Source organism: Aegilops tauschii, chromosome 2, assembly GCF_002575655.3.
Source record: "Aegilops tauschii subsp. strangulata cultivar AL8/78 chromosome 2, Aet v6.0, whole genome shotgun sequence".
NCBI lineage: Eukaryota > Viridiplantae > Streptophyta > Magnoliopsida > Poales > Poaceae > Aegilops > Aegilops tauschii.
Genome location: NC_053036.3, coordinates 6437528 through 6463582, shown reverse-complemented (window position 1 = coordinate 6463582; position 26055 = coordinate 6437528). Strand labels below are relative to the sequence as shown.

Here is a 26055-nt window from a genome sequence, read left to right as displayed (position 1 = left end):
CAATGCTACACCTACGAATAGATTTATGTAAATTTTATGTGGGTAGCCAGTTGGTATGATTGGGATTAGGGGCGGGCTCACCACACTCACAATCAGGGGGGAAGAGAATTACTAAAGGAAAGTTACATAAAAACATCTGCAACACTTTGCTCGTATTAACTGCAGTATGGGTCCTTGACACGCTCAATAGCCAATATCTGGAACTGCAAAATGGGAACAACAACATAAGTAGGGACGTGGAGTATATGCTCGCGATCGAGCTCAAATGCCTCTTTGATGAACAGCAAAATAAAAAAAATTGTGGCAAACTTTGACAAATATTTTGTGTGTTTGCAAAAAATTATCATCATAGGACATTCACGAAAGTCGTGAAATAAAAACAAAATCGATGCTCCAAACATGCTATTTTTAAAGCATTTTGGGGTGCTGGTTCTTTTTTGCCATGACTTCCAAGAATGTCATTATGTGATGAAATTTGTCAAGCATACAAAACATTTGTCAAAGTTTAGCATAAAAAATTCAGATTTTTTGAATTCTTTTTTCATTGTATTGTTCATCCCTAGCTAATTTGAGCTCGAGAGTAGAAGAGCACTTTCGCGGAAGTAATGAATTAAAACACATATAACTGAAAAAGATATTACGACAATCCACAACCAATGAAGCCCGATTAAGCAACCGCTTAAGGACTTGTACTATATAGATGCATTTTAAGTGTAGATTCATTCATTTTGCTCCATATTTAGTCCACCTAGTGAAACCTCTACAAAGACTTATATTTAGGAACAGAGGGAGTAGACACTAAACGACAATTAAAAACTAAATTTACTTTAAAAATTGTACTAGCCTTCTTATTCCTCTGATTGTATGAAGACTAAAAAATGCACTGAAATAGGTGACACATAATCCTATATGTACTAAGTACTTGATACCCACTAGCATATTCATCTTAACATGTAACTATGCCACATCAACATGCAACCATGCAGCAAACCCAGGTAGCTCAAATGGTTAGGTTTCTTGTGGTCGAACTAGTCCACCGGGGTTCAAGCCTTAATCTTATGACTAGTTGATGTAAACTGAACCTCGAGGTGAGATCCGATATGTTGTTGCGGCCCGACTTTTCACGACACTCCACCTTCAGCAGCTGTAGTAACCTCTCGCCTGCACATGCGATGTACGCGGATTAGAGGGGTGAACCTTACGATTCAACACGAGAAAACCAATCTCGACAACGGTAGTCACGCGCAAAAACAATTTCCTCGTAGAAATCGCAACATAAAGGTTTTCTAAAGATTCCTCCAAAACTTGATACGGGTGTCTACCCTGAAAAACACATCGTGTCTATTTTATAAAATAACCTGCTGTTTACATGGGCGTACCATGGATTTTATATCAGCCGAACTATCTAAACAACTTGATAAGCAAGGAAGGAAAATCCTATCTCTACTCTCACGGCTAAAATTTAAATAAAAAAAAAACTCCAAAGACTTGCCTAAAGATAACTCTAGAACTCTAAGATATCACATGCTGTTCTTTTTCTATTTCTTTATCTTGGTATTCGTCTTCCGGCTCAAGAGAACCTATCTCAAATTTCCTAGTTGCATTTTTATCCGTAGTCGCAGCAAAAGCCTCGACTTCTTTACTATCAATACCAAATTGAAGTATTTTTGACACATAATTATTTTTGACCTGTGGTGCATTATCGAGCGACGATGTCTGAGTCTGAACAACAACACCACCAGCTGAGTCGTGGTCGTATCACTAGTGCTCACAATTTTTTGGATTTTTTTTCAGGTTTTCGGTGATGTTCGTTTAGTGCAAGAAGATGTTCCCATCGTCAACTACGAGACGCATGTGATGACTTCGTCAACAACAAGATATGATGCCAACTCAACACCACGGGGGTGGGGTAAGATGTGCGTACCTCGTTTATATGGGTGAGTGTATGTGAGTGTGACTATACTGTGTTAAAAAACATGCACCATGCATGAAAAAAGCCCACCTCAGTATGCAACCATGCATACAAATTTTTTAATTGTTATAATCATATTATGTTACCTATATTTAATAAATATATTAAAACTATACAATAAGTACTTGTATTTTAAAATTCAGTGCATATATTTTTAATTGAAATATTAATGTTCATATAATCAAATGCCATAGAAATTAAACCCATTAAGGTGCCCTGGAAGGGCGGCCAACCAGCTATGCCACGTGGCCATGCTGGTTGGCCACGGTGAGAAAGTTTTTAATTCTTTTTTGGAAGATGAAAGAGAGATTTTTTCCTTTTTCTTTTTAAGAAAAGCTTTTGTAGGTTTTTTTTTTTTGAGATGGATGTGATGTCCACATGATGTGAGAACCTTTTCTTTGGGGGGGGGGGGGGGGGGTGAAGGTAAGGCATTGAGAAAGAGGGGATCAACTTTTAGGTATATATGATATGATAGGATATATGATTAGGGATTAAACTATTTTACCTTTTTAGGGACTTTTACCTTTCTTATTACCTTTTACATTATAGAGAAGGGTTGGAAACAGCGAGAGTCTAGCCCAAGCCCAAGACCTGGCTAAATAGGCGTGAATCGGCCCGTGAGTAAACGGGCCGTGCTTGGCACACATCACGTCGCGCCTGCGTGATTTGCCCAGAAACGATTATCAGGCCGTGCTTGGCACACATCATGTCAGGCCTGCGTGATTTGCCCAGAAACGATTATACCGGGCGGAAGAACGTGCAAAAACAGAGAGACATGTAAAAAAATATGAAAAACGGGATGTCAGAGCAAAAACTGCAGGTGCGCCATGGAAAACATTGCAAAATCATGCGCGCGCTACGTGTGATTTGCTCGGAAACGGAGGGAGCAACTAGTTAACGAGCGCTCCTTCGGGAGCCTCGCAACGATCAGCGCCACTTGGCGCGCTCTCAGCCATTCGCCACGCGTCGCGCTCTGGACGCTTCCTCTAGATTTTATTTTTTTTTTATTTTTTCCGCACGCGTTTTCGGCTTTTTAAATGGTTTTTTCCCGGTTTTTTTTCGACGTTTTGGTTTTTCCCCGGTCTTCCTTAGCGTTTCGACCAAAAAGAATTTTTTTGAAAAAAAAAATTTGCGCGAAAAAACGCGTTTACTTTTTTTTTCTTTCATGAAAAGTCACTTTTTTTTCGCGAGAGGCACGATTGTGCTTTAGCGGGAGTCGCGGCCGTGCCTTTCGGAAACGAAAAAAAAAACGCGTTTTCTATTTTTTTCTTTCGCGAGAGTCACGGTTTTACTTCCGCGAGAGGCACGGTTGTGCTTTCATGAGAGTCACGGCCGTGCCTCTCGGAAAGGGAAAAACAAAACGCGTTTTCTGTTTTTTCCTTTCGCGAGAGTCACGGTTTTGCTTCCGCGAGAGGCACGGTTGTGCTTTTGCGAGAGTCACGGCCGTACCTCTCGGAAAGGGAAAAAATACGCGTTTTCTGTTTTTTTTTTCTTTCGCGAGAGTCACGGTTTTGCTTTTGCCAGAGACACGGTTGTGCTTTCGCGAGAGTCACGGGCGTGCCTCTTTCGGAAAGGGAAAAAACACGTTTTCTGTTTTTTTTCTTTCCACGAGAGTCACGGTTTTGCTTCCACGAGAGGCACGGTTGTGATTTCGCGAGAGGCACGGGCGTGTCTCTTTCGGAAAGGGAAAAAACCATGCTCCCGGTTTGGTTTTTTCGTCCGGTTTTTTTCATGAAAAAAAAGTTCGTCAAAACCTATCAACATGGGATCTAGTTTTAAAGATCTCGACGCGAGGAATCCAATGGTGAAAATGGTTTGAGATTTGGACGCACGGTTTAAGAGATAAAACGTTTTGAATAAACGAATCTAAGAAAAAAGGGAAAACTCCCAGGTTGCGACAAGTGGCGTGCTGCATGTGCGCCACTTGTCGTGACCTGGGAAGATGGAGTGTTCTTTGCAACAAGTACTCCTTAATTAGTGATTTCGCGGTCACGGGGCCGGCATGACCCTCTTTTTTATGCGTAGATAAGTCCGAAAATGAGCCCAAACAGCCCAAAAAATAGCCCATTGGGTCGAATAGCACGCGGCCAACACGGGCCGACCCATTTACTGCAGAGGCCGCGGCAGCCCAAGCCAGCCGTCCAGCCCGCACAAGACGAGAGGGGGACAAGGGAAGAAGGATCGCACCACACGCCACCGCCGCAGCTCGAAGCCGGAGAAGAACCCTAGACCTAGACCTAGACCTAGACCTCCCTCCCTCCCTCCCCTCTCCGGCGACGCGACGCAGGTACTGCTCACCCCCAGGCCTTCCACCTCCTCCTCCCCCCCTCTCCTCTCTGCCGCCGCGAGGCGCCCCTTCCCAGGCGGCGAATTTGACCGCTCGCTCTCCTTGACGCGCGCAGGCAGGTGGTAGGATGAGGCCCGTGTTCGTGGGGAACCTGGACTACGACACCCGCCACTCGGAGCTCGACCGCCTCTTCTACCGCTACGGCAGGATCGAGCGCATCGACATGAAGTCAGGTCCGCCCTCCACCATCCCCCACCCCGCCAGATCTCCCTCCCCCCACCCCGGCCGCCCCGGCCGCGATGCCCGCCGGTGGCCACTTGAGGCCGATCTGTTCATGCTATGTTTTGTGGAGGAACGAGTTTAACCTGTGATTAGTTTTGATTTATTATTAGAGAATAATCCTTGAGATAATCTGTTTGCTTTATACGGAGTATTATTTTTTGGCACCTTACACAAAGTATAATCTGTACAGAGGATCTGAGTATTATTTGTATTAATCTGTGATGCAACAACTGGGGTGTTAATCTCTGTTAGCATTGGTTCTGTGAAATATATGGCGTGGAACACATATTGAACTTGTATGGTGGTCCATGTCATATAAAAAAAAAGTAGTTGCAAGCAATATATGCATAGCTGGCAGCACGATGTTTAAATGTTTACTCTGACGCAGGAACTGCCGAGGCAAACATACATAGCTCCCCCCGGGGCTCCTCAACTCACCCTCCATTCACTCCTGCCTCATCCGGCCACCACTCCCTGCACTTGGCCATCCGTTTTCCTGATGCACTGTAATATGTTACCACTGCCAAGCATGTCTTGCCGGGACTGACATCAATCATCATGCGATTCGTGCCATGCCATCAGTTCCATCATGCCATACCATGCCATCAGTTCCATCATGCCGTACCATGCCACGACTAGAAGTATCCACCAGGCATCAACTTGATAACTTGCTATGTGTGCTGTCTCAGTAAGCAATGTCTGTGAGGCTCTTTGGTCTGTAGAATGGTGAAGCATGTTCAGTGCCGCCAGTCGTACCTTCTTACTTTGGAAATTTTGGATATAAGTTGTACAACACCATGCCTAGTCATGAATGGAATCTACCAGTAAGCTCAATAGCTCTGTTGATACCATCAGATCTGTGCAGGTGCAGTATTTTTCTGTTTCTGTCAGGTTTGAATTTGATTGAATTTGGTTCATGTATTTTAGTTGCTTGTCCTATAAAAATATGGTTGGTGAACAATGACTGGCACACGATCTAATTTCCTATGGTTCTTACTTGTGGATTTACCTTTTTTAGGGTTTGCTTTTGTCTACTTTGAGGATGAGCGTGATGGTGATGATGCCATACGGGCTCTGGATGGTTATCCCTTTGGCCCTGGGAGACGCAGACTTTCTGTGGAGTGGTCACGGGTAATCTCTTGCTGGTCTTGCAACTAACTCCACTAAACCTTAACACAGAGAAAGTTGTAAAACTGTGTCGTATTCGAAATACTCCCTCTGTTCACTTTTGTAAGTCATTTAAGACAGCTGAAATTGAACTGTTTTAGCTGCTGTCTTAAATGTCTAAAATGTCTTACAAAAGTGAACGGAGGGAGTAATATTTGCTTCAGTTCATTTTGTAATTCTTCTCTGGTGATTCATTTAACAGGGTGACCGTGGAACCAGACGTGATGACCGTGATGGCTATAGTAAACCACCAGTGAATACTAAGCCCACCAAGACACTGTTTGTCATTAACTTTGACCCGATCAACACAAGAGTCAGTGATCTTGAAAGGCATTTTGGTCATTTTGGGAGGATTTCAAATGTTCGGATAAGGAAGAACTTTGCTTTCGTGCAATTTGAAACTCAGGAAGAAGCCACAAAAGCCCTTGATGCTACTCATTTGACGTAAGTGCCACTTTCACCTGTTTTTGAGTTTATATAGTGAGCATAATCTGACTGTCAGTTGGCATGTTGGTAGTTAGTATCACGTTCAGTTTTTGAGCAGAATCTTACTGCAGTTGCCATGTTGGTGGTTGGGTACCAGTTCTACCTGTTTTTTCTACAGAAGTTTATATTTTTTAATAATTGTATTGCATGCTGTTTCATAAGCTTATGTGGTATGGATTGTTTGAAAACAGTCTTACAGTGTAAAAATATGCCTGAATAATTCTCATCCTTCTGCAGGAAGTTACTGGACAGAGTGATTTCTGTTGAGTATGCCTTCAGGGATGATAGTGAACCAGGTGATAAGTATGACAGGCCAAGTAGAGGCGGTGGCTATGGAAGGCCGGATGACAGTTCATATCGCCGTTCTGTCAGCCCAATGTACCGAAGGTCACGACCTAGTCCTGACTATGGTCGTCCAGCGAGTCCTCAGTATGGTGCATATGGCAGGAGCAGGAGTCCTGTTCGTGATCGCTATCGAAGGTAATGGCACTTACATTGTTTTTGTTTGATCTTCATATGGTTGCATTCTTGGTACTGCTGGCAGATGCTTCCATTAGGATCTACGTACCATTTGAATTAGCCAAACCACTTTAGTCTGATTAGTTATTGTGTTCTATTTTATTTTTTGGCATAAACATTACTGCTGTGTATATTATCTGCCTCCTATATTGTTATGATTCACTTATGAAATTCTGTGATTAGTCCCAACATTTGATCCCATCTAACAATAATGTTGCAGAAACCTTCTTGTAAGCGTCAAGTATTCAGTTCTTTTTGCGAGGAAGATTATCCAGAACTTCATTTGTTAACACCATCTGTTTCCTGTTGTTTGATGATTTTTTTTCTGTAAAAACGCAGCCGATCTCCTGTCCAGCGCTCAAGATCCCCAGCTCCCAACAGAAGAGGTTATGACTGATGGACAGTTATCTCGGTTATGGTAGCGAGGCGGTTTCCATATGCTGTTCTAGCTCTAGCATTAGTAAACAAGAACACTTATGTACCCGTACCGAAGCTTATCGTCTAGCTGACACCATGTTATAAGAAGTTGGACCTGTCCTTTGACAACTGCTTTGTCGTCTGTGTGTTATAAGTAGTTAGACCTGCACTTTGACACCTGCTTTGTGCCTAAATCGCGACATTTTCGTATATCTGTGCCTATTTATGTCTGTTTTATGTGTGATATTTCCGTAGAAATTTCTGGTTATCTCATTTCCTGCCTGCTTTGGACCTCCAGTCCAAAATATAAGGTCAAACATTTCTAATTTTGACCAAGTTTATATAGAATTATATCAACATCTGTAATATCAAATAAAAAAATATGAAAAAAATTGTAATGTTACTGATTTGGTATTATACATATTATCTTTTACCCTATAATCTTGGTCAAAAAAATATTAAAGACTTTTCTAAAAAATTAACACACCTTGTAACTGAATTGGAAGAATTTCATAACTGGAAACATAGTTTCAAACTGATTTTGATGGAGACCCTTAGTATGAGTTCCCAAGAATATTGTATTACCTTTTTGTAAACTGATATGAGATGTTTTAGATCAGAGAGGGAGTAATAATTATTAACTATTTCACTTCATAAAAAATCCAGATACAGCCTGATATGATATCCTAAGTAAAGAATATTTCCTGTGATTTTGTCAAGTTGATGCTGTTTTGATGGTCTAGACACAATTTTTAGTGGTCGTGTGTTCTACCAATAGTCCCCACAGGAGCAGGAGCCATCCCGGAAATGGTGGAACCTCCTGACATCCCTGAGCACAATCTCCCGCCCAACCATCTTTGAAATGAACTTGGCCGCCTCATGGCAGTCGTTGCACACCCTCAGGTTCTTGGCCACCCTGATGGCGGCGCCGGCCGGCGCCCGCAGCAGCCCGAAGGCGATGGCGAGCTTCTCGCTGTGGTACCGGAGCATCGCCGCCTTCTCGGCCTCGCCGACGTCGTGGAGCACGCACGATGTGTCCGGCGCGTACCCCTCGCGCCGCATCCGCTCCCAGAGCGCGTCCATGTGCGCGTGCACCTCGGCGCTCGCCGGGTGGGATGACTCGCCGGCCATGAACCGGTGGATCGCGCCGTCGAGCTCGATCCAGCTGCACCCGGGCTCCTTGGCCACGCCCTGCCGCCGCATCCTCGCCCGCACCGCCACCGACTTCTCCCACATCCCGGCGGCCGAGTAGATGTTGCAGAGCAGCACGTAGTGGCTGGCCTCGTCGGGCTCCAGCTCGAAGAGCCGCTCGGCGGCGACCTCGCCGAGCGACACGTTCCGGTGCAGCCGGCACGCGCCCAGCAGGCTGCTCCACGCCGACACCTGGTGCTCGCCGGGCTGCATGGAGGTGATGATGTTGTACGCCTCGTCGAGCCTCCCCGCCCGGCCGAGCACGTCGACGACGCAGGCGTGGAGGTCCGGCGTCGGCTTCACGCCGTGGTCCCTCTCCATGCCGCGGAACAGCTCCAGCCCGCGGTCGACCAGCCCGGAGTGGCTGCACGCCGCCAGGGCGGCGATGAAGGTGACCTCGTTGGGCGCCGCCTCGCCGCCCGCCGCCATCTGGTCGAAGAGCGCCACCGCGTCGCCGCCGAGCCCGTGCATCCCGTAGGCCATGATGAGGACGTTCCAGGTGATGACGTTCCTCCTCGGCAGCCGGTCGAACACCGCCCTCGACGCCGCCAGGCAGCCGCACTTGGCGTACATGTCCACCAGCGCGCTGCCCACGGCGATGTCCGACTCCAGCGCGTGCCGCACCGCGTACCCGTGGATCTCCTTCCCCCTCGCCGGCGCCGCCAGAGCCGCGCACCCCGGCAGGAGCGTCATCAGCGTGATGTTGTTTGGCATGACAATGGCATCTTCTTCCATTGATGATGATGATGACAGCTGCATCTCCGCGACGAGCTGGAACGCGTCGGCGATGTGCCCCTGCACGACGCAACCGGTGATGAGGGTGTTCCAGGACACGACGTCGCGGGGGTCGATCATGGCGAAGATCCGGCGCGCCACGTCCATCTCGCCGAGGCGCGCGTACATGTCCATGAGCGCGTTCTGCACGAACCGGTTGCCCGCCATGCCGCGCTTCACCACGTACCCGTGCATGGCCTCCTTGCCGGCGAGCCCCTCGGAGCGCGCGCACGCCGGGAGCACGCCGGACATGGTGGTCTCGCTGGGCGCGCACCCGGCCTCCGCCTCCATCCGCGAGAAGAGCTGGAGCGCCTCCGCGTCCATGCCGGCCTGCGCGTAGCCGCAGATCATGGCGTTCCACATGCCCAGCTGCCGCCCGGGCTCCGGCACCATGTCGAACACCCTCCGCGCGTTGCCCACCCGCTCGTTGCCGGCGTACATGTCCACCAGCGCGCTCGCCACGAACGAGTTGGCGGCGAGGTCGCCGTCCTTGAGGACGACGGCGTGGATCTCCCTGCCGAGGGCGAGCATCTCCAGCCGCGAGCACGCCGGGAGCGCGCTCGCGAACGTCACGCCGTCCGGCCGCACGGCGAGGGCCACCATGTCGTGGAGCACCTCCACGGCCTCGCCGCACCGGCCGCCCTGCACGAGCAGGCTTATCATGGTGTTCCACGTCACGACGTCGCCGCCGCCGGGGGAGAACGCGGCCGCGGTGTTGCGGAAGAGCGTCTGCGCGTCGTCGACGAGGCCGAGGCGCGCGTACATGGAGAGCAGCGCGTTGAAGGGGAAGCGCTCGCGGCCCGCGTCGAGGAAGCCGTGCTTGAGCGCGAAGGCGTGGGCCTCGCGGCCGAGGCGGCGGCCGTCGTCGCCGGCGAGGTGGGAGCAGGCGAGCAGCACGCTGACGAGGGTGAAGGAGCTGACGTCGTGGCGGCCCTCGGCGAGCATGCCCCGGAGGGCGTCGAGCGCGCGCTCCCACTGCCGGAACAGGCAGAGCGCGGAGATGAGCGAGTTGTAGGAGACGGCGTCGCGGAGCTCCGTCGGCGTGGCGGCGAAGAGCGCGAGGGCCGCGTCGAGGTCGCCGCAGCGCGCGTAGGCGGTGAGGAGCGCGTTGCCGGCGGCCGGGGTGGGGCGGTGGAGGAGCGCGCGGCGGAGGGCGGCCGCGTGGAGCGCGCGCGCGGCGCGGCCGTCCCGGAGCGCGGCAGCGGACTTGATGGCCGGCGGGAGCGCGAAGTGGTCGAGCTGCGCGGAGGAGGCCGAGAGGGAGGAGAGCGCGCGGAGGGCGGCGGCGTGGTTCCCCGCGGCGGTGAGGGAGCGGATGGTGGCGGAGGTGGGCGGCGGGGCCGCCGGTGGGGCGACAGTGGCGGCCATGGAGTCAGCTCAGCTGGCTGGCTCAGCGGCGAGGAGTGTGGACGCCTCGAGGATAAGCCAGCCTGATTTTTCTTTAAAAAAATGCCAGCCAGTGGGACAGGAATTTTTGGGACATGGTTACACATGCGCCCGTTATGAATAGCAAATTTAAAAAAAAATTACTAGAAAAAATAAAAAAAATCTAAGTCTTTTTTGTAGTATACATAGCCGACCATTCTACTCGAATATGAAGTTTCACAAGGAAATGACACCCATGACATTCTAGGCGAAAAAGACAAAATGTGTGCTATATTCCAAAACACTATTTGAAGGAGTAGTAAGGTCTGACTGTATTTTCTTCACTATAGAATACTCCGATGTCATTCCTTCACGAAATTTCTTACACGAGTATAATGGTGGACCAAGTTTAACATCCCAAAAGTTCAGATATTTTTTGATTTTTCTAGTATTTTTCGAATTTACCATTTACATGGGTGCGCATGGAACCATGTTCACCTGTGTATTTTCGCAGTGTTGCTACTTGAAACTCTAGAAGGAAATATTCTACTCTCTCTGTTCACAAATACAAATGTTTTGGATAGTTCAATATGTTCTGCATAAAGACTCAAATGAATGAACAAACAAACTAAAACATATACTTCCTCTGTAAAGATATATAAGAGCTGGGGCTGTTTAGATCACAACTAGTGATCTAAACGCTCTTATATTTCTTTATGGGGGAGTACATCCGATTTAGAAAAATGATAGGAAATCTTATACCGTATTTGTGAACGGAGGAAGTACTATCTTTTCTATGAATTGCCCCCAATTTCTGTGTAAATTCGGATGCTCCGTTTGAGTGTATTTGATTGTGCAAAATAATGCTGGTTGGAATCATACAAGGTACCAATACCACTTTTAGGGGAATGCCATGCCGCATAATTGACTAACATGCGCCTCATGTAGGTCAACAATGCCAAAGCATGCGACCAATAGAGGGATGTCAATGCAGTGAGTCAGAGTGAGGCATTGCATCCAATATTTGTTGTCCGAGACCATAATGGAGCTAGGATCATGTCGCCGGGAACCATGCCATCGGGGGAGGTGTCGATGCCGAGGCAAGCCATCGCCGTGGAGACATCATGGACCCCACTGTCCCTGCTAGGCACCGCAAGGGAGAAGCCAGGATCCGCACCTCCATGGGAAGGGGGCGAGGAGCAGGGGAGAAGCGGGCATAGAAGAGATGGGAACTCCGATAATAATGGCGGTAACTGTCGGAGCCATACCGTCCATCGAGAAGATGTGGGGTGTGGGGGAAGGGGTTCCGAATCATTTTGAGGATGTGCTACTGTTACTCAATAACGTTTTTTAGAGAAAATGTGGGGTGCGGGAAACATTCAAAGATAAAAGGAAAAAATTGGTAAGCTATCTCCTTCATGGTTACTATTTCTTCTCTCGTGGATGATAAGGCAATGCTCAAACTCAGATGGTGGGGCAACAATTTCCTTGATGATCGCTCCATTACTGTCACCTGGCCTTTCAGAGACATCCTTCACTACTGCTTGGCAATCAGATGCGATCGGCAAGCAGTTGACCAACATGTCATTAGTTAGGGCTTGAGCTTCCCCAATGGCTAAAGATTCGGGATAGATGCTTCAGTTATACCGTTGAAGGTGATCGTAGATGACCCAAGATATGTGTCATTTCCGGTTCCGGTAGGCCGCAACAATAGCTCCAACATCCCGATTCCCGGAGGTTGCACCATCAACATTAAATTTTGCGAGTCACTCAGGAGGCGAGATCCATGGCATGCGACGTGACCGGTGGTACTCGCCGGTGCAGTTTTATGAGGCTGCTTATAGGTTGTCTCCAAATCCACGATTAAATTCTTGACGAAAAGATGTGTTGATAACGAGGCTGAAACTCACTCTCATGGATGGCCATGCGACGAGCGGTCCAAATCGCCCAAAGAGTAGTCACTGTAATGTATATCTAAAAATAAGAGGTAATAAATGGGGCAAACAATACCTTCCTAACCTGCATTCGTATCTTACTAGGATGATTAGGAGGATTTTGGAAACCTATCCATAAAAAATAGAGGACAAAGATGATCTTCAACAAATGCAAATAAATTGATGTAATTAACGATGGAAATACACTAAATCACTACGGCTTTATTGCTCGATCTTTCCTGCACCCCTTCCAAATCTCTCTCTATAGGGTATATTTATTGCTTGATCTTTTCTGCATCTATTTCAAATCTCTCTGTCTCTCTCTCTCTGTATATATATATGCAAATAGAGCTATATAGGTTCATAGCAATCAGCTTGCAGCACCACACTCATCTCACCAACCGATGACCGACAACCATCAAGAGAGAGAGAGAGAGAGAGAGAGAGAGAGAGAGAGAGAGAGAGAGAGGATGGACAACCACACGACTCGCATCCTTGGACTAGCCCTGCTAATGTCTCTAAACCTCGCATGCTCTGCCACCATTGCTCAAGGTGATCCCGTGGTGGATATATGTGCATGCAACGAAGTTACTGTTCCCTCTGTTCCAAATTACTTATCTTATACGGAGTATTTGTCAGATACGGATATATCTAACAACGTTTTAGTGTAAGATACACCCATATCTAGATAAATCTAAGACAAGTAATATGAGACGGAGGTAATATATTTTTTGTTTCCTCCACTTCTAAGCCCCTGCTACTTTTTCCCCATGTATAGGCCGGACCATCGCCGGTGACGACATGGGCGGCGGCGAGAAGATCAATGTACCATACGGGTTGTGCGTGTTTGAGAAAGCGTGCGACAATGGGATCTGCTTCTGCTGTTTGGTGAACCGGATCTGCTACGCGTCCATGGATGAGTGCAAGAGCGGCTGCGGAAAACCCCCTGCTTCGGAAGACATTGTGGAGGCGTCAGCGAGGAAGACGACGACTCCATCACTGACCCCTTCTCCGGCCAAGTAAAATTAAGTCGAATTACATACATTATTATTTATTTATTTGTCTGTCCGGAGACAAAGTGTTGCCTGACGTGTCAAAAAAAAAAACAGCTTAAAGTACAAGTATACTACAGTAGTTGTTGAGCCTTGAGTGTCGTGAAAACAAGATCTTTAAACGTAAACATAGACCGAGATTTTACAAAAAAGAATATTGGACAACAGTTTAAGACTCGAAGAAGAAAAATGACTCAATGCTTGAGCCAGATGTTTCTTCAGACTTTACCAGTTCAATTTCTTCACAGATCTCAGATGTTGTTTTCCCCAACTTTGGGAGAGGTTCGAAGGTTCCATAATTTATATCATATTCCCTCCGTTTCAAAATAGATGACTCAACTTTGTACTAACTTTAGTACAAAATTGAGTCATCTATTTTGGAACGGAGGGAGTACCTTTCATGATACCACAACACTGAAATTCAATAAAAACATGTACGTTCAGTTTGGCACAAAACTGAATCAGCAGCTGCAGAAATAAACCAAAGAGCACATGCTCATAAAAAAACCTGAAACCACGCTACATTTCATCATAGCATCTCGCAACATTGTGGTGCACAAGGAGATAAATCCGGTTCTTTTCAATGAAGATTCTCCAGAATCAAGATTCTGGGAAACTGCTCACAGAATCACCCCTCTAGTTCTTTTCTGAGATTGCAGAGGGCGGAGTCGAGGGAGAGTGGCCAAGGTGACCAGCGAGGCCGAGGCCGGTGTCGGGCATCGAGGGTGAGTGGCGAGGTTCTTCAATTTTCTCGGTGTAATGCTCCCATCCTTATTTTGGTGCCTGCAAATGCTCAGTATAATACTCGACAATCTGCAAGATAGGGTCGGAATCAAGATGAAATTTTTCGCTTAGGTTCTCGACCTTTCCAGACTTGGAGTAAGTTTTAATACAATCATAATCAAGTTCTACTCCTCCATCACCTCCTTTATCTAATTCCCAAGCTCTATGATCCAAATTTATTTGGGACAATTCCATTTATCCCCCTAACTTGAGCCACCACCTGGCATTTGCCCCTAATTTTTAGGTATGCTCAAAAATACCCCTCTTCCGTCAAGTCACCTTACAGAAATGCCCTTCTGTGCCGTTACCGTCCGGTCAAAGGGGTTTGACCGTTTGGTGAATAGTAAATTCAAAAAAAAATAGAAAAAAAAATCAAAAAAATCTGAAATTTTGTGGGATCGAAGATACTCAAGGGAGCAAGGCGCGTGCAAATTTTGGCACAGTTTGGACATTCCAGCAGCTCGTGTCAAACGAAAAACTTAAAAATGTACGCTGTGAGCAGTAAATTCAAAAAAATAGCAAGAAAATTCAAAAAAATATGAAATTTTTTGGCATCAAAGAGGCTGGGGTGCGCAAGGTGCCTGCAATTTTTTTTTGCGTTTCGACACTGTAGGAGCTCGTGGAGAAAAAAAACAAAATTTGGCACAGAAAAAAACTTTGAAAAAATGCACTATTTTGTTTTTTTTGCTAGAGCACCTCGCATGCCATTTGATCACAAAAATTTGCAAGCCCCTTGCGCACCCAAGCCTCTTTGATGCCAATAAAATTCATATTTTTTAAAAATTTCTTGCTATTTTTTTAATTTACTGTTCACAGCGTATAGATTTAAAATTTTTCCTTTCCCACGAGTTCCTGGAATGTCCAAACAACGCAAAAATTTGCACACACCTTGCGCCCTTAAGTATCTTCGATCCCACAAAAGTTCAGATTTTTTTGATTTTTTATTGCTATTTTTTTGAATTTACTGTTCCCCATGTTACTATTCACCAGACGGTCAAACCCCTTTGACCGGATGGCAAGGGCATTTCTGTAAGGTGACTTGACGGAAGAGGGGTATTTTTTAGCATACCTGAAAATTAGGGGCAAATGCCAGGTGGTGGCTCAAGTTAGGGGGATAAATGAAATTGTCCCAATTTATTTTATCTAACAATTTGCAACCTTGAGCATCGGTATACTCCGTAAAAGCTCCTCTGGAAGCAAGGTCCAATTTTACTTTACATTCATCATCTAGTCCTCCATAAACTAAATTTAACACCATCTATGATGATACATTATGGCGAGGACAATTATTGAGTAGAGAGCGGTACCTTTGATAAGTCTTAACACGACATTCACCTAGTTTTTGGTTGAAGTTCACGATCATGCGCCTCGTTCCAAAAGTCTTCTTTTGCGGGTGAAAACGGGTCAATAGTGCGCTAGATAATTTATCCCAAGTGTCAAAAATATATGTGGGGTGAGTTAATACCAATCTTTCGCTTCGGCGGACAATGAATGACCGAAAAGCTTAATTCTCATACCATCACAAGTAAAGGCTTTTAATTAAAAAGTTCCACATTATTCTTCAAATTGCAGCAAATGTTTATACGGATCCTCCGTATCATCATGTGTGAATTTCTTACTATGCAGCTTACTGAGTAGAATCAGATTAATTTCATAACTCTGTTCGGGTCTCGGCCCCAAAGATGTAAACATTTCCCTTATTACCTCCTATCTTGCAAGTTTCATGTGATCCTGTATAGTCATCTTAGAAGACATGATGAGTAGATTTTTCTTCTTCTTAATCTCAATAATGGTAAGAAAAATAATAACAAATAAAATAAACTATGTGTGAGTCGGAAGGCAACGTCAAGCGTTGTGCTCCCCGGTAACGGCGCGTGAAAATGCTTGATGTTCTGCAAGAGCATAGAATGCTGTAGCACTTTCGTGATAAGTTCAGTGTCGAACCCATAGGGACATATATGAAGACACGACCAACCCGGCAACTACGTTGTTATCTACGCAGTTACGTTCGCACCAAATCGTAGTTTGGAAATAGCTTATTCTATGGGTTGCCAAGAAAGCCATAATAAAGGGGGTTTTAACTGAACTACAAACTAGAGCGTAAACTAAACTAAACTAGAATAGAGAATAAAACTATCGGCTGATGCGTAGCAGCCCTCCTCGAGGAGTTCGTATGGACAAGCGAGCTCCAGCTCTGGTGTGTTCAAGCCCCAACGGCTTTTCTTCCCTGCCGCGAGCTTCTCAGGGACGCGTGGTTCTGCTCGATGGAGAAGAAAACACGAGAGAGGTGAGGGAGATGGGTCGCTGCATGTGGGGCTAGCTCGGTTGGAACCCACAACATCTCCATATCCTTCCCATATTTGGGCTGGATATATATGAGGATTTATGGACTGACTGGGCACGTCCGAACAAAAAGAGGGTTGTGGTTGGGTGTTTTTCTTTCCTTCTCTCTCCTGTCCGGGCAAGAACCGGGCTGTCCGCATGGATGTTTAAGAAGGATTTGAGGAGTTTGACTGTAGATGCTCTGAGGACATGAATAAGTACAAGATGAATATGATACGAGGGATTTTAATTAAGCACTAAAATAGTCTAAAAAGTATGGATAAAATCCACTCACGAGGAAACCAACCTTTTCAACTGCCCTCTCAGTTGTGATTTGGAGTTGAATTTAGTCGTTTGAAGCCATGGTCGTTTGCTTCCGGCTGGCTGCTTTTTGGTGGTATCATTCCGTGCAGTGCAAGTGGTGTTGGTTCATGGTTGGTGGCTGACTCGTCCCTACGTTGCTTGCGCTCAGCTGTAGTCCTTGTCTTGGTACTCTGGTTTGGGTCATTTGTGCCGACTATAGTTCAGCCTCTCACAGTGGATGTTTTCTTGCTATGTTGCCCCGCGTGTCACTCTTTTCATGTTCTAGTTTTTAGCTAGGTTGTTTGTGTTGTCTAGGTGGGTCGTGCCTCTGTGGCGATGCATGGGTCATACCTTTGGCGCTCTACGCATTCTTCTTTCTTAATGGAATCATATGCAACCCTCCTACATGGTTCGGAAAAATATGAACATGATAGGATTTCCAACTCACTTTGATGTATTTTTTTTCAAACTGATGTATTGGTTTCCATGGATGTGTCCAAACTCAGGAGATCAAGAGCTTCCTCAATTGTAGCGAACTTATTTTCTCTTTGTATATTCACGGGTGAACAACAATGAAGCATTAATCATACCGGTATCAATATCACAAAGGAGCGTGTAGTACTTCTGTGAAGGTTTTCAACTTCAGTTTCAGGAAAATTTCAGCGGCAACCAAAATTCAGTGAACTTCAGTAAATTCGGTTTGCATTGCGGTCAAAATATTCAATTTGATCTAACCAAAATTGTACCAAACATGTATGGGAATGTACATTACATAGCCGAAATGAATAGAACCTGTAGTAAATATCCATTCCTTTGCCATGTCCTGTTTCATATCACATTAACAACCTTGCTATACGTATGATGAATTCCTGTCCAACACTCAGTACGATTAGAGAAAACCATAGATGATTCAGCCTGTGGGCCATAGTATTTAGAGATGATCCCCTTTCTTCTTGTTTCGTTGTCTGACAAGAAAGCATTGTACGCAGAGTAGGTTCGTTATTACATTAACAACCTTGCTATATGTACGATGAATTCATGTCCAACACTCCGTACGATTAGAGACAACCATAGATGATTCGGTTTCATGTTTCACTATTGGACGGACGTATAGGGGGGATATGATCACATCTCGTTTCATGTTTCAGCAGCCACAGACATATCAACAGCTTGGTGGTTCCCGATACTCCTTTGCTGCCACTGTTCTCCGGGTAACATGCCATATCGATGAGGTAATGGTATATATGTGTGATTTTCTTTCTAAACGAAGACGATGAGTTTATGAGCATCTCGTTGATTCATATTTATAGGAAAAAGTATGTGAACATTGACATGATTATTCTGACATACAATTAATGTCTAGCGGCAACGCTTATCCTAACATATAATTAATTTCACTTCTAATTATATATGCCTTATGCCTTATCCTCAAGTCTAATTTTAGTTCCAATGTACTATACAATGGTTGATGACCTTCTTTAGCGAAAATAGCTAAAGATAGTAGAGATGGCAATGGGTACCCATTACCTGCGTATCATGCGGGTAAAAACCCTATTAGGGTAAGGGTATGGGATAAAAATTTACCCATGGGTACTTAAATGGAAAAATATCATACCTATCGGGAAGAGAGGGTATGGGTATGGGATCGTATAACCCATGCCCGCGTACCCATGTACCCATCTAAAATGTTGACAAGTGGGCTTCCTTTAACATTCTAACGTATTAACCCCCCCCCCCCCCCCCCCCCCGCCCTAATCGCAGTAGGTAAAAACTCTAATATGCTCGTGATTTTGTGAACTTAAAGTGTATGACTATGTGCTGTTATTTATGGTTGTGTTGTTGTTTAACATTTTTATGGCTTGCTTTATGTGCAATTTTGTTTTGTTTTTGAGAATGTGTTTTTGTACATTGTTGTTTATAATGTGTTGCTATTATGATTATATGTTGCTTTTCGCAACTATTTTTTACTCAATTTGATGTGTTGTAAATGCGGGTATTTTTACCCGCAGGTACCCATATACCCTATCGGGTGACGGATATGGAAAAAAGTTGTACCATTGATGGGTATGGGGATGGGTGATAGGTAAGTTGAGGGTGGACGGGTGGGGAGGCTCCACCCGTACCCATACCCTGCGGGTGCCATCCTTTATACTGATATTCAGTTTAGGCAGCTATAGATAAATATTTTGGTCAATATTTTATATAAAATAATTGCTTCACGCGGGTCCGGCTCAAAACCACTCGGACAACGCCCAGCCTTTCACACCTACCAATGCAAATTTAGGATTAGGAACACGCTCCAGTCACTACTACATCTGAAATGCGGAACAAACGTAGGGTAATCCTCTTTTTGGCGTACGCAGAGGCTGGACATGATTGGGGCTCGGGTCCCCTTCGTCCTCTCCCGCCGGCTCCGAGAGGTGGAAGGTATCCGCCTCTTCGGCCGCCACCGTTGTGGCCATGACATCTCTCTCGTCTCTCCTGTACCACACGTGTGCCCATCAAAGCAAGAAAAAGGAGCATTCACCATTCAGTAGAACTCACAAAAGTAAAGGAGCAGTACCTAGAGCCGCTTGATGCGCGGAGTCGAGCTCGGCCTCTCTTCCTCCTCCGAGTTCACGTACGTCGAGCATGCTGCAGAGCCAAACGACCAACTCTTGATGGGAAAGCAGTCTCGGTTAAGTGCTATAGGTATCTGCGGGCATGGATATCTTGCATATCGCGCGGACGCGGCGTTGAAGTGTAAGGAATCTTGAACAAGATGCGGAGAGTTTGGACTTGACAAAGTAAAGGGTCGACCCGCTCCCGCTCGGCAACGGATATTGGCTCAGTCCACCAAATGGGCATGGGACCCTAAGCTCGCCTCGGGCAGGGAATCCTCTGAGTTGCAAAAATAACCCACGAGGCCAACTTTCGAGATCGGCGAGCTTCCCAGGAGGATAAAAGAACTCAAGCCAAACTCTCGCGCAGAAATGGAACCGTGCGCACCCCGCCACCTGGCTCCATCGTCGACTGTCTGGGAAGATTCTCCGCAGCATTGGGGTTGAGGTGATGGAGAAATAGATCCTACACCTTGCCTAAAGGCCTAACAACCGACCTAACATAGGGGGGAGGGGGATTCCATGTTGCTTACCGGCTTCGGAGATGACGACGAGGAAGGGGGGTGGCATGGCTGAGTTGAGGAGGACCAGATGGTGGCCAAGAGGAAGGGGAGAAGCAGCTCCTGCTGCCGTGTCCGTCACCTCTGCCACCGCCACTTGCTCATATCTGAGTCACTGCCGCCAGTGCTAAGAACAGACGATCTTCTTCTCCTAGAGCTAGCTAGTGGCGACCGAGTAAATGGGGCGGTGAGGCTAGATTTCGCATCGTCCTGCCTCGGCTGGTTTCCATCTTCCGTCATCTCCACTCGATTTCACCTTGCACCATCGCAAACGCGCTGCACTCAGCCTTACTCGCTGGAAACTGCCGATTCGAGGGTTTCCAGCGAGTCAGGCTCTGGGCAGCTTTAAGGTTCGTGCCGATACGAGCCAGGGCTCCCCGTTTGCAACTAAACACGTTTTTCTTGGCTCAACTCGGCCTGGTTGGAGGTAATGCAGGCAACCAATTATGCCCCACGTGGTTCTGATCGAGAATAATAACATATCACAAGCTTTAGAGAAGGATATGCCGATCCCTTAGCTCTCACACCGATTCCAAAGAAGCTAACTAACACATGCTTTCGTGAACCGTCAGAGGAGGGCTAATAGCAAAGCGTAAGAATCATAGATGAGCACCACATATTTCTGTCTCATTCGGGATCCCTCAAGCTCCGAACCCGGCGGACGAAGCGTGTGCAGCTGCCCTGAACGGTATAATGCCGCAGAGTTGAATTTGTACATCTGAGTGAGGATATCTGCAAAATTTTGGCATGCGTCCAGTTCTGAGATTTCAGCTTGTTGGAATGGTGTCGAATATATTAGAGCAAGTATAATAGGGTGATGTAAGCGGGCTCTAATGATTTAAATATTGTATTATTGCTTAGTTGGAAGAGAGAGAAGACGAGAGAGAAGGGAAGCCGACTGTAGACTTACAGCCGGCTGTACGAGCTCCAAGAAGCTTTGTGAGAATGGAAGGTGGGCCATATGTTGACAAAGTAGTACTTTCTTATAGCCAACTATTATACGTGTTAGCTATTACATTGACTGTAGATGACATGGCAACATGTTATAGCCAGCAGCTGGCTGTATTATTAACCATGCTCTTAGACAAGGTAGCTTGTAGTTGGACTCTTGAGTTATAGTGTGTGTAAATAAGGTAGGAGTCATGTCCTTATAGGACACTTGTATCCCAGGCCTCCTATATAATATGAGGTAGACACACGATGAAATTTATGCCAACATAATACTAGCACAGATATGTTGAGAGAGCTGACGGCGTGTGCCGGTACCCAGATGACCGGTGTGCAATATTGTGATGGTGTAATCAGAGAGGAGTGTCCATACTCAGGCCCCGGAAAAGTAGGCGATGTCCAATGAACCTCGCGTTAACAAATCTTGATGCCATGCCTCATGCGATTGCTAGATCCTCGGTGGATCGCCCGCATGCCTCGGGTTATTCTAACACAGATCGTTTATGTTTCAGTTTGGCACCAAAACTAGTAGCTGCAGCCTGCAAGCACGAACCAAGAGCTCAACAAATTCATGATAAACCCTGAAACAAGGCCGCATCTCATAATTCCATCTTCTGCTATTGTTGTGCACACAAAACACATGATCGTAGCTAGCTAGTATGTACAGAGAACCAACTAGAACTAGACACATATATAGGTCGACCAAGTGTGACGACCTGAAAGAAAGAGATGCCAGCCAGCCACCAAAATGCACACATAAGACACAAGACGACGTCGAATCGCCGATCACCATGGCGCGGCCGCCAGCTGCAGCATACCACGGCCCCTCCTCTTCCCCGCGATCTCCTCCATCTCCATGTCCATCTCCTCCAGAGCATCCTTCAGGCTCGCCATCTTCGTCTCGAGGGCTCTCACCTTCTCCGCGGCATGAGCACGCTCCAGCTTCATCACCTCCTCGTACCCCTCCTCCTGCGGGTGATCATCCGATGATGGCCGGGCGTCGAGGAGGAAAAGGAGCTCGTCGACGCGCTTGCGCATGAAGCCCACATCCATGCCCAGCAGCTCAAAGGACTCCAGGGTCCTCTTCCACGCCGCGAGGTCCTCCAAGGAAGAGGAGGAGGTGGTGGGGTAGGACCTGATGCCCTCGGTGATGCTGGCCGTCTCTGCTATCACCCCTGCGGCTAGCGTCGGGTTTATGTGCTTTGGCAGACGCCTGTGGAGGAACGCCTTCCGGGCGCCGCATAGCTTATAGGACGTCCAAAGCAGGCGATCGAGGACTAGTTTGCTGTTGATGACAGAATTATTATCGATGGCGATCTTGAAGGCTCTGAATGTTTTCACGCCGTCGAAATCAGGGTCTGGATCTGCTGCGGATCTGATGCCGCCGTTTGCTGCTTCTTCACTAAAAAGGTCATTGCTATCATCGTCAGATGCTTTGTTGGTGATGACTTTGGTGAGCTCTAGATCCTTCTTGGACTTGACGACATCTTCATCCGAAGATTCTTCTTCTTTTTCTGCGTCACAGAAAGACAACACACGATTAAAAAGATTTCATAACATTGCAAAATGAAGATGGTAATACTTTTACTCACCGGGTATATTGTGTTCCACGGACGCGTCTAAACTTAGGAGACCGAGCGCTCCATCGGTTGTGGTGAACTTATTCTCTCTCAGTATATACACCTGTCCACCACAATGAATCGTCAAATCATACCATTATATCAATATAATGAAGGAACAACTAATACCCCTGCCGCGCACTCGGGAAAGGGATATTATAGAAGAATTACAGAGCAGTGGACATAACATTTGTGAGGCACTCACCTTAAATCTTTTCAGTCCCACGAGTTGAAAGATCACGGCATCGCCGACCTTAAGACCATGGCTTACCACAAACCCATGCCACCCACCACTTAGTCCCTGCTTGCGAGCTAGGTATTTTGTATCATAGCTGTGTCCATCCTCATCTTCTAATGCAATTGTAACATCATCATTTGGAAGATGATTTCTACAAAAGCTGAGCGGGACACCCTGGGAGAGCAACACAAAATTCAAATGCAGTGGAAGAAAAAAGAAAGCTAAAAGCTAATCGGGGGCACTTGATTCTCAGCTCCTCTGTCTAAAAAACTGAATATCTCAAATGTAGAGGCGCTCTACATTGTATGGCTGCGTTTTCTGGAGATATCAACTGCCTTGTAACTTAATCTTCTAAATAAAAACACAACTGAGTGTTGTTCATAAGAATAAAAAATATCACCGGATTATTCAGCATTGGGCAAAAACTCAAACACCTAATAAATAGATACTTACCAGCCAAAAACCTTTAACAACATGTGATTTCTGCATAAGCTTGACGAAGCTTGGACCTTCTGCTGGCAATTTGTTTTCTACCTCTAAAGCTCTGTCCAAAGCACTGCCATAGAAGCCCAAAACACTATAGTTTCTTTGAAGATTCATGTGCATAATTCATATAGAGACACTTGACAGCTTTCGAACACTCTACTAACGAGAAAACAACAAAAGTTGAAATACCTTGCCTATTTCTTCCGGCCATCATCATCAGGTATCTGTCAAGTCACAAATTGTTCGTAGTTAGTCTACTGCCCAAATACGAAATTTTGACTATACCATCCACATTCGAGAATGTAATACACATATTGACCTGCTTATACTCGGTTACAGCATCATATTATTTTAAAGGGTGTGATATATCAACAAGTAATTAGTGCGACCTTACCTCTGGCTCAACATCAGCATCCATGTCTTTATTGCTCTTACTAATGTTGTTGTTGTCAACCAACATTGGCTTCTTCTCTATCTTTCTCTTGCCACATCTCTTGGACCTACTGGCCTCCCTGTCTTCTTCCACTGAAAATAGAGTAACCAACCAAAACAGAACAATGAATTCAGTATATGTTTATATATGCGACTGGAATAAGGGAGTGTATCTTACTTTATGAGCTTTAGTGATAGTTCTCTGGGCTTTGTGTTTATATCAAAGGCCGGGATGCTTTCCAGGAGCACTCTTCACATTCTTGGTTCTCATCTTCTGCCATAATGAGGTTACACCAATAATTTATATGATCGTATTTTGTGAAATTATGATCAAAATGGAAATGACAACGAGGAACTATTGCGATGATGTCAGACATTATGCTTTCACCAAAATTGATGCTGTGAATGGGTCCATGTTGGTGTAATTGGTGCATATACAAGATAATTAACTAAAGCAATAAAACACTCACTATCAATGGAACAAAGTCATCATCGCTGCCATCAACTGCCTTATTCTTCTGAGGAACATCAACAGTGAACACCTCATCCTACAATTGCCAAATTTTTATTATCGCGTCACGAGAAGTTCAAAATTAGTAAAGATAAAAAAATGACACCAACCATCTGCTCAGAACAGAGGTGCCTGAAATGCAGAAATGTGAGATCAGATGGTTCCATGAAGGTTCTTACCATCTGCTCAGAACCACCACCATCATCATCAGCAGCAGCTGCCGCAGCAGCGATGTGCCTACTGATGCCACTGCCATCATCAAGAAAAGAGAGCCTTCGATGCGCCAATGACATTTTCTGCCCCATCTTGCTCCTGGCAGAATGGGGGGAATCACCCGCTGGCATCCCTCCCTTCCTCTGGAGATTATTTACGAAACCAAGGCAGAGTAATTGTTATGCGCGTATATGAACATCAATCAACCAATCAATCATTTTAGTACTTGTACCGAATCTCAACTAGTGATCTGGTAGTAAGTAGTACAGGACCAAAACAAAACACATATATAGTTTCAGAAAAGGCTAATGAAATTCCTGATACAAAAGACTACTGAAGTGGCCTCATAGCAGGCTCAGACGATACTCCCCGATAAAACTAGAACACATTCAGCAACACATGTCAACAATGTATTGATCATAGATCATGAGTTCCGGTGTCGAATACATGGACTGACATAGAAAATACACAGAGGTGTCAAATCGTTTCTACGAAAAAAAGAATGTGTGATATATGTATGAATGACAACATGCAGTTGATATACTCTGAAGCCTGGAAGAACAGAGGTTCCTGAAATGCAGCAATGTGAAATCAGATGGTTCCACGAGTGATGGTGGCTGGATCCCTTGATCGCTTGGGTGGTTAGGTGTTGGTGGCCCGTGGGCGAGGCGAAGGGCCTTCTTCGGCTCCCGCCTCCAGATCTGAAGGTACGACCTCCTCACTCCTCTCTGAATCACTCCTCCTCATCAACACTGATGCATAATGGCCTCGATCGCCTGTTCTCTTGCTAGTGAGGTGATGGCTGTGCAGTTATGGGTCAGGGGGAAACCCTTGACTGGCTGGTCTGGCCATGGCAGCGGTGACACCCAATGGTGCCACTTTCCTCCTTGGAGGAGTTGTGGACAATCCTTCCACCCACATCCGGTCATTTACCTGAGCGAAAGCTCAAAATGTTTGTGGATTGGTTGGCGACGACATTATGAGAGTCGTGTTCTCCTTGGAGATGCCGTGTAGGGAAGGTTAGGCTTGAATGAGTGGTGTCGTGGTGTGGAGGTGTCCGATTGCTTTGAGTTTCAAGTGGCGGTGGCGAGCAATGTATTTTCTTGCAGGCCAAGCGCTTTTCTATCTGGTGATGCTCTCTGGTACGACATGCGTTGTTATGTCCCAGCGGGTTGACATCTTCCTCCACGGGTGGAAGGGGATAGGGTTTTCCTCCCCGATGGCAGCAGCCTGACCACGACACTGAGTGCTTGGTCCCTTTCTTGTCAAGGCCACCCGTGTTTTCAATATGTTTGCTGCCTAGACTCAGCCTCAATGTTGTTCTTTCGCCTTTAACGGCGGCATAGTTATAGTCGACGTGGTGTCCTTCATGCTTCGAGCAAGTCATTTTTTTGTGTTCTCTTCGTCTAGCAGCCCAGGCTGACCTCAAGATTGCCCGGGCACCTCGACGAGTCCAGCCCGGCGGCGGAGTCCCACGTGTCGAGCCAGTCGCCGGGGCCTAGAGGCAGCAGGGGCTCCGGGAAGGACGCGCCTATGCGGGAGTACAAGAAGCTTTCCGCATCGGCGAGCAGGCCGGGCAGCGTCGCCAGCATCA

The 26055-nt window shown here is 46.3% G+C and overlaps 2 protein-coding genes and 1 pseudogene across 2 annotated transcripts; 1 reads left to right on the top strand and 2 right to left on the bottom strand.

Moving 5' to 3' along the window:
- The first annotated feature begins 4136 nt into the window (after window positions 1–4136).
- On the top strand, window positions 4137–7340 carry LOC109733832 (serine/arginine-rich splicing factor RS31). The gene is made up of 6 exons (XM_020293042.4): window positions 4137–4259; window positions 4375–4492; window positions 5560–5672; window positions 5911–6152; window positions 6432–6674; window positions 7053–7340. The coding sequence occupies exons 2-6, from the start codon at window positions 4387–4389 to the stop codon at window positions 7108–7110; spliced, it is 762 nt and encodes a 253-aa protein (XP_020148631.1). The 5' UTR covers window positions 4137–4259; window positions 4375–4386; the 3' UTR covers window positions 7111–7340.
- A 418-nt stretch (window positions 7341–7758) lies between these two features.
- LOC109733833 (pentatricopeptide repeat-containing protein At3g57430, chloroplastic) lies at window positions 7759–10555 on the bottom strand. Its single transcript, XM_020293043.4, has one exon. The coding sequence runs from the start codon at window positions 10461–10463 to the stop codon at window positions 7899–7901; it is 2565 nt and encodes an 854-aa protein (XP_020148632.1). The 5' UTR covers window positions 10464–10555; the 3' UTR covers window positions 7759–7898.
- An 11193-nt stretch (window positions 10556–21748) lies between these two features.
- LOC109733842 (B3 domain-containing protein Os01g0234100-like) lies at window positions 21749–26053 on the bottom strand (annotated as a pseudogene).
- Between the last annotated feature and the right edge of the window lie 2 nt (window positions 26054–26055).

Coding starts and splice junctions, on each gene's coding strand:
- LOC109733832 (XM_020293042.4), top strand. CDS start 4,387: ATGAGGCCCGTGTTCGTGGGGAACCTGGACTACGACACCCGCCACTCG. Junction 4,493..5,559: donor GCGCATCGACATGAAGTCAG/GTCCGCCCTCCA, acceptor TACCTTTTTTAG/GGTTTGCTTTTGTCTACTTT. Junction 6,153..6,431: donor CTTGATGCTACTCATTTGAC/GTAAGTGCCACT, acceptor ATCCTTCTGCAG/GAAGTTACTGGACAGAGTGA.
- LOC109733833 (XM_020293043.4), bottom strand. CDS start 10,463: ATGGCCGCCACTGTCGCCCCACCGGCGGCCCCGCCGCCCACCTCCGCC.